The sequence below is a fragment of the Drosophila albomicans genome, chromosome 2R (assembly GCF_009650485.2).
Source record: "Drosophila albomicans strain 15112-1751.03 chromosome 2R, ASM965048v2, whole genome shotgun sequence".
In the NCBI taxonomy this organism is placed as follows: Eukaryota; Metazoa; Arthropoda; class Insecta; order Diptera; family Drosophilidae; genus Drosophila; species Drosophila albomicans.
The window spans coordinates 28807788-28821043 of record NC_047631.2 but is presented as its reverse complement, the minus strand read 5'-3'; the positions used below and the strand labels follow the sequence as shown (position 1 = coordinate 28821043).

The window sequence follows — 13256 nt, the reverse complement described above, 5'->3', positions numbered from 1 at the left end:
GTCAAGCTAGTTTTTGACCTCGTCAACGGCAAAATTGATGGCCATTTAGTTTAGCACTTTTTGGCTGGTCAGTTTGAGGTTGTTTCTGGGCCTTAATGAGTTATTATGATATTAATTCATTGTAGTGCTCCGCAACAATGGCACTTAAATAAGTAGTCAAGCAACATGGCAGGCACCAGGCAGCAGCTGTGTGGCATGTGGCATGACGTAGGCCTCTCTCTATGCCTTGAGTCCCACACGTTATCCAGTCCAATAAAACATGCCAAAAGCACCACAGAATGCTGAAGTTGTGGTTAAACTCATGCAGTCATGACTCGACTACAATTACAACTATTCTATGTGTGTGTGTCAGGTGTGTGTGTGTGTGCGTTGTGGCTGACCCCAAACTCCACAGCGCCTAGAAGCATGCAACACACATGCCACACATACGTCTACTTGCCACTCACTCACTCAGCAACACGGGGGAATTGTTTTTGAGGTTGTTTCGTGGGTCGCATTTGACAGCCTCGTTTCCTAGCACACACACTCGTCTCGTTTTTGTGTGTGTGTTGATATTGTGGCACTAATAAAATACACGCGCAACATACGCGCAAATGCAGATAAAAATATAATTAAAAACTGCTGTATATGTTGCTCGTTGCTGGTTGCTGTTGTCCTTGCATAATTCGCACAGCAACAACTGAAAATCCTGTTTGACTTTTTTATGCGTGCTGCGTGACTCTTTCACTGATACATGCCTTATAAATCTACCACATCACTCTCACTTTCTCTATGTGTGTGTGTGTGTGTTTTTCTGTTGTGCTGTGTTTCTGTGTTTGACTGCTTGTTTTATGGCTCTGCTGTTAAGTTAATACAAATTTAAGTTTTGGCCTGTTGCCTTTTTAACTGGATTTTTGGCATAAATTGACAGCAGCTTAAAGTGCCACTGCAGCAGTGGATTAATCTTTGTTTTAATTACATTTGAGGGAGTGCAGCAGGTTGTCAGCAAAAGTAGTTTTTGCTGGTTGCACTTTGAAAGTTGTTGCGGTAATTTAAGTAAACATAAAAAATGTGTTAAAGTATTGAAGTTGTTTTTATTACATTTCAAGCAGGCTTAGAACATTAAGTTGGTAGTGATAAATAAAGTATTTATTGCTTATTTTGGAAATGAAGTAAAAGAAGTCATTGCATTCTGAAGTCCCTTTCAATCATGCTACACTAAAAACAGTCAAGTAAAGTCAGAGCATTAGCAATTCATTTGATTATTCAGATCGTCATGCTACACTTAAACGCGCATTAAAACTAAATATAAATTAAGCATTCGGTCTCTCTTTATCTTTCTTATTTTTGGCTTACTAACCTTGCACACAAATAAATCATTGCGATCAAAAATGATGATCAAAATAAAAACAATAATTTTTGCATAAATAACAAATAAATCATTAATGCGCGCATCTTATTTCAAAAACCCAAAATTAATTAACCAAAATTTTTTGCTAATAAACAAAATCGACTAATAACAACAATTTGTGTATTCTTATTTTCTTTGTCTCTTTTCATCAATAACCACTTTTGTGCTGTTGTCTTTATGCTAACACACTCACACTCAAACGCACACTCACACACACACTCACACACACCTACGCATTATACACACCTAACATGCTTATACCTATTTGCTATTGCTATCTCGCTCGCTATCAAACACACACACACACAATAATGTTGTTTAACCCTTTATTCTTTGTGTAACGTGTCGCTCTCTCTCTCTCTTTTTTGGAATCCTTTAACTAACAATTTTGAAATGAAAAATATTATTCATACGTCCACCAAAAAAACCGAAAACCAACCCAATAACCATCCCCATAACAACAACAACAACTACAAAAATACATGAACAACATCAACGACATCGACACCATTAAAAACAAAACAACAACAACAACAACGATAACGAAAATAACAGGCTCTTACGTGCGGAATTGTATGCGCTGCGGCGTAAGGTCGTCGTTGGTGGAGCTGGAGCGCAGCAACAGCTAGACGATGCCACACAACAACAACAACAACCAGAACAACAACAACAACTACTACAATCAAAACAGCATACAATGCAACAGCAACAACAACAACTACTCCAACAACAACAACAACAGAAACAAGAACAACAACAACAACAGCTCGAACACAAAAACCACAATAATCTACACAACGACTCGAGTCGCCACTGCGCTCGTTGCACCACCGAACTGGGCCGCATCACCAATCGCGGCGCCCCCTGCCGCGTGTGCAAACTGCGCGTGTGTAAAGCCTGTCGAGTCCATCACGCATTGGACTGGGTGTGCGTGGTGTGTCACAAGCAACTGTAAGTCTCTCTCTCTCTCTCTCTTCTCTCTATCACTATCACTCTATCTCTATATCTCTCTCTGTCACTGTCATTGTCTGTCACTATCGCACATTCTCTTTCAATTCTGTCTTTTTCTCATTGTCCACACGCACACAACTAACTAACTATTACTAATTATTGCCTGGTGTTTGTGCATTTGTAGATGTGTCTCTATGTAATGTTTGTGGGACAACTTTGTTCAATATTGTGATAATACTCAATCCCAATACCTTAAATACTTTCTTAAAAATATATTAACAAGACATTGCAAAATAGTTCGAGGGCGATATTAGCGTAAAAATATACGAAATGTGAATATTTACCAAAAAAATATTTAATATATACTGAAATATACCAACATACTACAGGACATTATTGTAAAGATATACAAAATGAATGTACCATAGAAATACTGAATATATACGTGATATACCAGCATACTACAGGATTCAAAATATACCATAGACGACATTGTTGTGAAGATATACAAAATGAATATACCATAGAAATACTGGTATACCAACATACTACAGCATTCGAAATATACCAAAGTCTGAAAATAGACCAGATTTTCGACCTAAACATTATTTTTTTAATAACTTTTAAATTTTCTTAATGATTGCAAATTTTCGGTACTCAAATAAACTTTCGTAGTTATTCCGATAAATAAATGTAGTTATTCAATTCAAGAAACTTTCTGACAGACGTCCAGATAATAATTACAATAAATTTTTTGAGGTCTACTAAAAAACTAAAACACTCTTATTTTTAGTACCAAACTTGGTTAACGAACTTATTTGAACATCTTAAAATAATTAATATTTTTATACTACTTATTTCGCCAGCTTTGAAATATAAACTTTATTAAACACAAGAATTTAATGCTGAAGTTTGAAATGTGTAAACTTCGGCGAAAAAATAACAATTGATTTTAAAAGTCATGATATACGTATGTGTCGTAAAATAATACAGTCACTAATGACTACGAATGTCAGTTCAATTACCCAAATGGCGAAGCTAATTTACTAGCAAAACAGTGAATGCAAATAAATGTAATAATATATACTATTAAAACAGCAGCGTATGTGGTATACACACATATTATTAAATATATTTGCATTTATAATTAGCAATTGAATGTTTTTACACATGTTTGTATAATTGAATCGAAAGTGAAACTCAGAGCAGAACTGAATAAAAATAGTAATGATAATAGACAACCCCTTGGGGTACGCTGGCTTTCACTGCGCAGGGAGCTGACAAAGTTAACAAGCAGCATACAAATTCAAACAAATTCAATTGTTTTTCTCCCCTCATTTTTTGTGTTGTGTTGCAAATTTGTCCTTAATCAAGTTGCAAACTCAATGCAGTCTGATCGAAAAACGTTTTTCATTTGCACTGTTGATAGATATAGTGTTATATTGTAAGTAGCAGAAGGGTGTTGAATAAAATGTGTGCTATGCAAACTTTATCTGTTGAACATATTGCAGCGTTTTTTTTTTAGAACTACGATTACTACTTTACAATGCAAGCACAGCAATTGTTCTTTGTTGAAATCTAATTTGGGTTTTGTGTTTTGCGTACTGTGTGCAAACCTCCAAAAACTGTCACCTGAGTGGAAATTTTGCGACGTATTGCATTTGGGATCAGATCACAAAAAGCGCAGCAGGCATCCGATGACCTTAACGTTGGCTGCCAACAGAAGTGTTGCATATTTGATGAGCAGCATTTTGAGTGCCATTTTTGCTGTGGACGAATGTCGCAAATGTAGCCGTCAAATGTTTTGAATATTTCAAGAGTTATTCACTTTCATTTTGTGCGCAAATAACTGACAGTTTTCGGACAGTTTTGTAATTGTTCCGGCTTTTGTTGCATGCCGCACACACACACACAGACACACACAAATATTGAAAAGCTAAATAACATTTAAAATGCAATTTGCAATTTGTGCAACCGTTGCAAATAAATTACATTTTGTGCGGAATATTTTGCTTTGTGCTGTGTGTTACATGAAATTGAAATTCAGCTTCTTTATTTTTGCTCTAAGAGCAAAACTGCGCATTAACATTTTCATATTTCACGTTATTTTATCAACGCACGCACTTGGCAACCCTACACTCGGTAGCTAGCTGGCTTTTCTATCTCTTTGTCACACAGTGTTTGGAATATGAGCTCGGATTCAGAGTTAAAGCACAGCGCTTGCAAGCAGAGATTAAAAAATTCTCCAGTTCAAGGACAATGTCACAACTGTCTGGCTGCGGGGAATATTTAAATAAAATAAGCTCATGTTCATGAAGTTTGCCCTTTAAGCAAAGAGCGAAGTGAAAGCTCAAAGTACAAATTCGAGTATTTCAGCAATTGCGTTTTGGTTTAATCAAGATAGGGTATTCTAATTAAAGCGCAGCAAAGAAAATAAAATAAAATTAGTAAAGTAAAATTTGATGTTTAAAGGAAGATATTTTTTTTAGAATATATTTAAGTACAATTAAAGTTAAAAGATTTTAATATCTTTCAACTTCAAGTGATTAACTTAAAATTACGTATACGTCATGTTGTTCTTCCAATATGTTCAAGATTCGAGAACTTAGATTATGTATACGGACGAAAGTTCCTTATTGCTTAATCACTTTGACAAATATTCTTTTTAACACAATAAAAAAAAAATTAAGTATACGAACCGTCAACTGCCAATACGAATTTCAAGCTTACGGATTATGATTATTTTTTATAATTTTACTAAAATCGAATTTGTAAAAGAATTTGGAAACAGATTCTAGTTGATTTGTTCCCCATTTAATAATTAACTTCATTTGAAAATGGTTTAAATAAGCAAATACTTATACCTCATACACCCTGCTTGCCAGAAAAATCAATTTGTGCTACATTCCGAAAAACAAGCTCAAGTTGCTCTCTGATTGAATAGTTTTGTTATTTAACTCCATTTGCAACTAGTTAGGTGAGCAAATAGTGATTACACATACGCCCTGTTGCATGAGATCAGCATTTGGCAACTGGCAAAAGTACAAGTAATGTAGAAATTTGTTGTGCTGAAGTGTTGAAGCCGAAGCTGAAGCTGTTTGGTGATGATGCTGCTGTGTCTGGCGACCCACACGCTCCGAGAGTTCAGTGTTAATTGCCAAGCCCCGAAATTAGTCGTAAAAAAAAAGTAAAATGAGCAAGGCCAGACACAGACTCTGGACTAATTAAATGTTGGCCAACGCAACAGCAGCTGAAGCTGAAGCAGCCGAAGCACCGGCAACAGCAGCTGCAGGGTAACTAGTATGTTAATTTTGGAATCTTCCGAGTCGGGTGGGTGGCCCATATTGCGTGCTGAGAATTTGCCAAGACGCAGTGCAAAACAGAGTGGAGAGAGGGTAGAAGGGTGGGGAAAAGTGTCGTGTCGCCCACAGGTGTCAGCAGATGTGACGCCTCCCAATTGGCAGCCAGCTGTCAACGCAGGCCAAACGCTTGCAGCTGCTTGATGAGAGTCTTCCCATGCTCAATGCTCAAAGTTGAAGGCGTGTTTGTTGCCAAATACAAGAGAATATATTGATAGCTGTTGCCTGTTTGCTGCTGCTGCTGTTTGCTTGATTGGAATTTTGTTCATAAACTCAGCAGCCTGACAGTCTGCTGCACCCCTCAACAGCAACAGCAACGACAGCAGCAGCAGCAACATTCGACGCCTCCATTCAGTCAGTTATAGTCATTACTTCAGCGCGCTCTCTATGCGTTGGCTTTTCTTGCTTGTTTGCTGTTTGTTTTTCCAGCCAATTTGTTGTTGTGCCATTGTTGTGCACAACAACACACTCAGTCAAGTCAGCGAAGACATTCAGTCTGCTGGCTGTTGCTGTCATGGGCAGACGTACAATTATTTATGCTCACTGCGAACAATGTTAACCGATGTTTTATGGTTTCTCAAATGGCAATGGTCTTGTTGTTGCTCTTGCAGGGAACTACAAGCAGCCAGCGGTGAATGGCTCAAGGAGGCCTATGCGTCCTGCGAGGCAGTGGATCATCTGAGCACCAGCGACGTTCTGCGCAAAAGTATACGACGCTCCTGGACCATATCAAGTGAGTGGCTGCAAACCAATTACCTTTAAAGACTATGTAATGAGTGTGTTTGCTTGCAGATCCCGAGGACGATCCGAATAATCCGAATGCGCAGCAACCAGTTGCTGATAATTTGTATCCACAGCAACAGCATTTGATAGAAGCACAATCAGCAGGCAGTTATCCCACATTGCATCAATATCCGTTACACTCGCAGCTGCAACAACAGCAGCTGCAACATCAGGCGCAGCCGCCACAGCCGCGACAAACGCACATCATCAACTACAACAGCGGCAGTGCCACGCCCGTGAGTGGCAGCAAGTGGCACCTCGGTCGTCGTGTGTTGCGTCAATCCACGTTGCCCAGCACATTGAATAACGATCCGAATATCAGCGGCAGTGGTGCCAATTTGGCCAATTATAATTCAGCTAATCTGACAGCGCCCACTTCGCCGCATCAGCTGCAGAAGAGTCCGCTGTATCCGAGCGCCTACAACAGCGACGACATCATCCACATGAACACAGCGCCCGACTGTGACAATTACACACAGATCCAAATACAAGAGGCACCGGTGACGCCGCCCACGCACAGTCATCGGCTGCAGGTGCGACGACAATCGACGCTGCCGGCAAATCCATGCCAGCCACCGCCTAGCATTTATATGTCCACCTCACCGAATCGCGTCTATAGCCGCTCGCCGGAACGTTCGCCCGGCGAGCAGCAACGCTATCCACCGTTCACACGGCAAACCTCATTCCCCGAGCCGCCGAGCAACTATCATCGAACCAAACTGCTGCCCAGCACCGTAAATTTACCCGTGCCGACCACACAATCCGCCTCGGCCATTGCCACAGTAGCGGCTGCCACACAGCCACAGCCAGCACCGCCACTAAACTATGATTCGCAGCAATCGAGCATGGCCAGCGATGAGATGGACTACACACAAACGTTTGGAAAGCCGCGTATGATGCGTCAGGCTACGCTGCCCAATCCAGATCAGCATGTTAAGCTGTTGCCGACGTCGCCGCCAAAACGTCAGACATCGCCACAGTTTCGTCGTTCGCCGGAATTTACGCGCCAACAAACGTTGCCCAACCCGGAGGCATTCAACAGCGGCAACACGTTGACTGTGCATCAAACGCCGCCGGGCAAATTTATGCCCATTTCGCCGCGTACCAAACAAAACTTTTTGTTTCCCAGCGTGCAGAATCCGCGACAGTTTCTCTCGCAACAGAATGTCCCGACTGTGGGCGCCACCGATTTGGGCAGTGGCGGCAGCGTTGCCAGCGGTGCTGGTGAACAGTATTCAAGCAGTCAGAGTGTGAATATTCATCACTCACGTGATCCACACTCGAAGATGATCAAGGTGCGCAGCCACAGCAATGAGGAGTATTCGAATTCGAATAAAACACATGTGGAGAGTCGACGACTGCTGCCAGAGATTCCCACAACTCAGCGTTCGTCGAGTCGCTCGCCCAGTCGTCTGGTGCGTCAGGATTGCCTCAAGGAGCAGGAGCATGGCTCTCGCACATTTGGCGAGGCCAAACAGCAGTTCAATCAGTTTCCCGATGTCAGTGAAGAGCTGGAGAATCAACCCGAGTATGTCGATTACTTTGGAAACAGCGTCACGAGCTTCCTCGAATCGGACGAAGTGCAGTATGAGAAGAATTATAATGCGGGCTTCAGCAGTGAACCGCGCATCATCTACAACGATGGCTCCGATGATCCCAGCTACAAGCAGACCCATCAGCGACCCATCTACAGTGCCGAGAACATGTTGCAAGGCGTCGACAGCAGCTACATGGCACCCACACAGCCGAGTTACTACGGTGACATGGGCAACCCGGCGGGTCATGCCATGCACAGTGGCGCAGCATTGCCACGTACACCTCTGATGCACAATCGCATGCGACGTCGTCAGTCGCGAGAGCTGCCCATGCCACAGGAGGAGTACGCACAGCAAGCGAGTGCTGAGGCAGCTGCAGCTCCTGTTACAACCGCAGCAAGCAACTCGGCCAATGTTCCAACGGAGAGCAATGCGGATCGACGCAAGCCCGAGCAGATGCGTTCGGTGTCCGAGGACTCAGGTGCCAAGACAGCGCCTAAACCTGTCACAAGACGCTCCTTCTCACACCCAGAAAAAGAATCAACGGTATGTATTATGGAATTGAAAGAGTTTTATAATTAGTAATCGTAGTCTTCAAAAGCATTAAGAGCTAGTTATAATAGCAAATTTCTGTCTGTCTTTCTGTCTGTCCGCAAACATTTTTATGTGTATTTTTGAGATTATAATAGTTAGAGCTATCAAATTTGTTGTCAACACACTTTTGAGTTCAACTCAGCTCTTGTTTGGTTTTTTAATTTGAGTTCGTTATTTTCATATATTTGCAAATCAGAACTAGAATTCTAAATTTAGAGCTGAGTATTGGAATTTCAACTCACATAAATGCATGTTAAATGATAAGGTCTTCAACTTGAAAGTTATTAAAATGTAAACTGAATCTTTTAAGCTATAGTTGAGTTCCTTTCAAACTACTAATGCCTTTATCTTTGCTTCCTGTAAAAATGAGTACTACATATCTCATGTAACGGTTTATATAACCTAATTCACTTGTTAAATTCGTATTCTTTCTGCAGCCGCCTAAGAAAACGGAGACCTCAAAGATACCCAGTCCACGTCCTCTGGCCGATATACTGGATAAGACGCGCGGTGGCGCCTCAAAATTTCCGCAGGCACGTCGTCGCAACAGTCGCGGCGAGGAAGGTAAGTGCTTAGCGCCAAGAGTAGCTTGCGATTTTCTCGTAGCTGTAGTTGCTTTTTGCACCCACGCAGCAGCGTTAGAAACCCGTAGCGAAATAATATGCTTAGTTTGTAGTTTAGAGTTTGCTATCACCCGATTTATTAAAATATCGCACCATTTCCACTCCCCCCCACCGAAAAAACAAAATTCCTACGCCCCCACCAACCAACCAACCGCCAAATGCATTAACGTTGATATGCAGGTAGAGTACCACAGCATCACTACTCCTTCCATGAACTGCTTAAGCACCAGAACTCTGATTTATCCAATCGCTTGAAAAAAACGCCCATTCCTGTTACCACCACAGTCCCCGCAGGCAACGAACAGCCGGAGGCGGGATCAGAGCAACAACAGCAACAAGGAGCAGCAACAACCGGCGACAAATCCCCCAAGTCCTCTGACAACAATGAAGCCAATGACATTGGAGGCGCCGCAACGGTAAGCGTTTGTTCCACGTTTCCCCCCGTTCATCTGTTAGACACACACAATAAGTTCATGTCACAATTGTTGTTGCCCCGTTTCTCTTCAGCAGCACACCAGCACATTGGGTGAGCAGGAGATTCAGAATGCAGTGGAAGCTGCGGCCGTTGTCTTCAAGAAGGTTGTGCTACAGCGTCGCAAAGAGAAGGAAAAGGCAGCCGAAGAAGGTGAGTGCTAATTGCCATCTCTTGGCTTGTATCTTCTCTATCTAACTGTCGTTATGTAGTTTGTACGAATTTGTGTGTATGTAATGTGGTGGATAGAGCATAATTACTTGTGGTGACGGTGACCTGTACCTGTGTATCTAACCTGGCCCTTTCCGCAAGGGTTTCGCTTTTTCTCTAATTTCGCACAAAAATTAATTAGACCTCAGGTTGTTGTGTAGCTAGGGGTCCACAACTTCCAGTTGAAGTGGGTCATCATTGGCTTCCCCCCTTTTACATTCACCGGCCATTGGCCCCAAGTATATTCCATTTAGTTGGAGCCAAGTTCTTTGAAGGCTTAAAAAATCAAGTTGCACAGCCTTTTTTCTTTTGTTTGTGGGCAGCAAATCCGAAAATACATTAGCGATCCTTTAGTTAATTGAGAGAAAATCATTATTCGCTTATTTGCTAATGTAATTTGCATAATGAGTATTGTTCATAGCTTTCACAAAGCGAAGCACTTTATAGCTGTTGCGACAATTTTGAGAGATGCCTAAAAGTATGCAACATTTTTTATCAAAAGAAATATATTGAAAATTTTATAGCAAATATTGATTGCATACAAATTTTTATTAGATACTTTATAACTTTAACCCTCTATAAATGTAAAATATGCTTTTGTTAGTAGATATGAACTGTTTGGAAAGTTCCAAGTCATGTTCAACAAATATTCGCCTGTTGGAAAGGGATTTGGTAATATGGACGATCTCAAATGGACTCCTTTTAATATAATCGAATCCTATAGCGGGAAAAATACATTATGATATATAAAGAAAAAAGAAAAGTCGTACTCACCGTATATGGACATGAATGATTCAAATTGGAAAGGTCTTTAAATAGCCTGTATATAATAATAAAAATTGGGTTATAAGGTCGCTTTAAAAACCGACACGTCTCAATTCCGAAAGAGTAGAGCCACGGCTGGTATCTAAGACTGTCGCTTTTTTTAAAGATCTGTCCATCAACACGACAATATGTAATCGGTTTGATCACAGTCAGATTCAAATTCAAAGCATTCTTATCGCGACTAATTGCTCGTACTTGACATTCATGCTGAACAAGCACACTTTTTGCGTAATTTTCACACACAAAATTCGTAAACTTGAAAACGGTAGCTTCCTAAGGCACAATTTTATTTGTTAAAATGTTAGTAAAAGAGATATGATATGATATATAACAATACTTACATTGAAGCATAAAAATGCTAACAGCGGGAACAGAATTTTAAACATAACTTTGTGCTTCAAAAATTATATAGTTAATAAAGTGGACAAATTATTGGCACTGTAGCAATCGTTGTGCTTCAAAATATGAACTAATTAAGCTGTTTTTATTAGGAAAGTTCACCAATTTTGTAATACTTTTGTGTATTTGATTAGATGATTGAGTCAAAAGTGCAATTAAGCGTAATAAAATGTGAATTCGATGCTGATGTTTTAGTTATTCAAATATATATAAAATGATTCTGTATTTAGTGAATGTTTCTTCAGTTTCATATTTATTTTAAAATAAATCAGAGCACCGAGCGGAAGCTTTTTGTAGACAAATTAAGCTTATTTTATTTTAAACTTAACCCAACTACTATGAATGAAACTAGAATTGCAAATCAACAAATCGTTGATGCGGTTCAATGAGCTATGTTTGCCGTTTGACCAATAAAAAACCATTGGCTCTTTTCTTTTGTTGTTCAGTTGAAAGGTCAATTAGCTTCGTCGAACACTATTAATAAGTTTGCTCCGAAACTACTTAATCATATATGTAAGTTAACATTTATTTGGTTTGAAATTTATACAAACTACAAATTAAAAATCCTCCTTAAATGAAAAATATGATCTTGTTAATATTCTTGAAGTGTTTGTAAGATACCAAGACATGTTTAATAAATAATCGCCTGTTGGAATTGCATGCGGTAATTTATTCCATCTTAAATAAAATTCCTTGAATATAATCGATCCCTATGAAAAGGAGTTAAATTAAGAAAGGGCGTTCTAATGAATATAAAGAGTGCTCACCGTATATGGACAAGTATGGTTGAGATTAGTGAATTCCTTGAATAACTTAAAGATGATTAATGCAATTGGATTATATGGATGTTTCATAAAGCGGCACGCATCAATTGTAGTAGGCACGAGCCACGGGTGATAGGCAAGACTTGTTATCTTGTTAAAGATCTGGCCTTCAATGCGACAATAAGAAATCGGACGAAGCAGCGTAAAATTCATATTCATTGTATTTACTTCGCGATTAACTGCACGTATGCGACACTCTTCTATAATAATCCAAGTTTTTGCTTGATTCTCACACACCAAATTTGTGAACTTAAAAATTACAGCTTCCTGCAAAAAAAATTGCTTAACTTATTATATATTGTAAAAAATGATCAACTACCTCTTACATTAAAGCACAAAAATGCCAGCGACGAGAGTAGAACTTTTACGATGCGATCCATCGCGTTGTTTCCAAATATGAACAGTCAAAAAAAAAAAAAAAATGCCATTTATTGAAAATTGAAATAATGTTCGATTTGGTTCAAAATATGAGGTAATGATACTGTATTTATCGAGCACATGTCCAGGTATACTATTTATAATAATATGATAGGTAAATCTAAATTTATCTTAAATATCCTTCAAATAATTATAGACGATATCGCAATAGATATGAATTTCAATAAAACAATAATCGCGAATTTATAAATCTTTGTTACGTTTCAATGAGTTTTTTTTGTCGTTTATGAAATATAACAATAGCGTGGCAATATTTAATATTTATAACCTGTTAAAGAAACGAGTCAAAAGGTCAATCAGACTCGAAAAAGAAAAAAAATCTTTAAAATAAATTTATTTTCCAATCAAATTACATTTATTCACATATTTTATTAAGGCTATATATTTAATGATGATCAATAATATGGTATTTCAGACCATTATCAATCTTCTTTAAATGTAAAATACACTCTTGTTACAAGTAAAGAACTGTCTGTAAACAACCAAGACATGTTCAACAAATAATCGCCTGTTGGAATGACATTTAATGGTAATTTTTTCCATCTCAAATAAAACCCTTTTAAAATCACTGAATCCTACGAAACGGAATAGAATTTTCATAAATGGTATGCTCAAATGAATGCAATACTCACGCTGTATGGGCAAGTATGATTAAAATTGGAGAACTCTTTAAATAAATTAAATATAGGAGTAAGTACCGGTGAATTAGGTCGCTTTAAGAAGCGACACAAATTCACTTTGAAATTATAGAGCCAGGGCTTATAGATCAGGTTGTCGCCTTTTTTGAATACCTGTCCTTCAACACGACAATGATAAATCGTTTGGAGCAGCGTAATATTCAAATTCATAGTAT

At 39.2% G+C, this 13256-nt stretch overlaps 1 protein-coding gene across 5 annotated transcripts in view; it reads left to right on the top strand.

Annotated features, from left to right (window-relative positions):
- Positions 1-13256, top strand: part of LOC117575628 (serine-rich adhesin for platelets) — a 70884-nt gene that overhangs the window by 26662 nt on the left and 30966 nt on the right. The window contains exons 2-7 of one of the 5 annotated variants that reach the window (XM_052007809.1): positions 1946-2341; positions 6312-6433; positions 6493-8564; positions 9050-9176; positions 9416-9651; positions 9746-9860. In XM_052007809.1, the coding sequence (XP_051863769.1) occupies positions 1946-2341; positions 6312-6433; positions 6493-8564; positions 9050-9176; positions 9416-9651; positions 9746-9860 (3068 nt within the window). Of the gene's footprint in view, positions 1-1945; positions 2342-6311; positions 6434-6492; positions 8565-9049; positions 9177-9415; positions 9652-9742; positions 9861-13256 lie in introns of those variants that run through there. The other 4 variants (XM_052007808.1, XM_052007807.1, XM_034259905.2 and 1 more) reach the window with 4 other exon arrangements.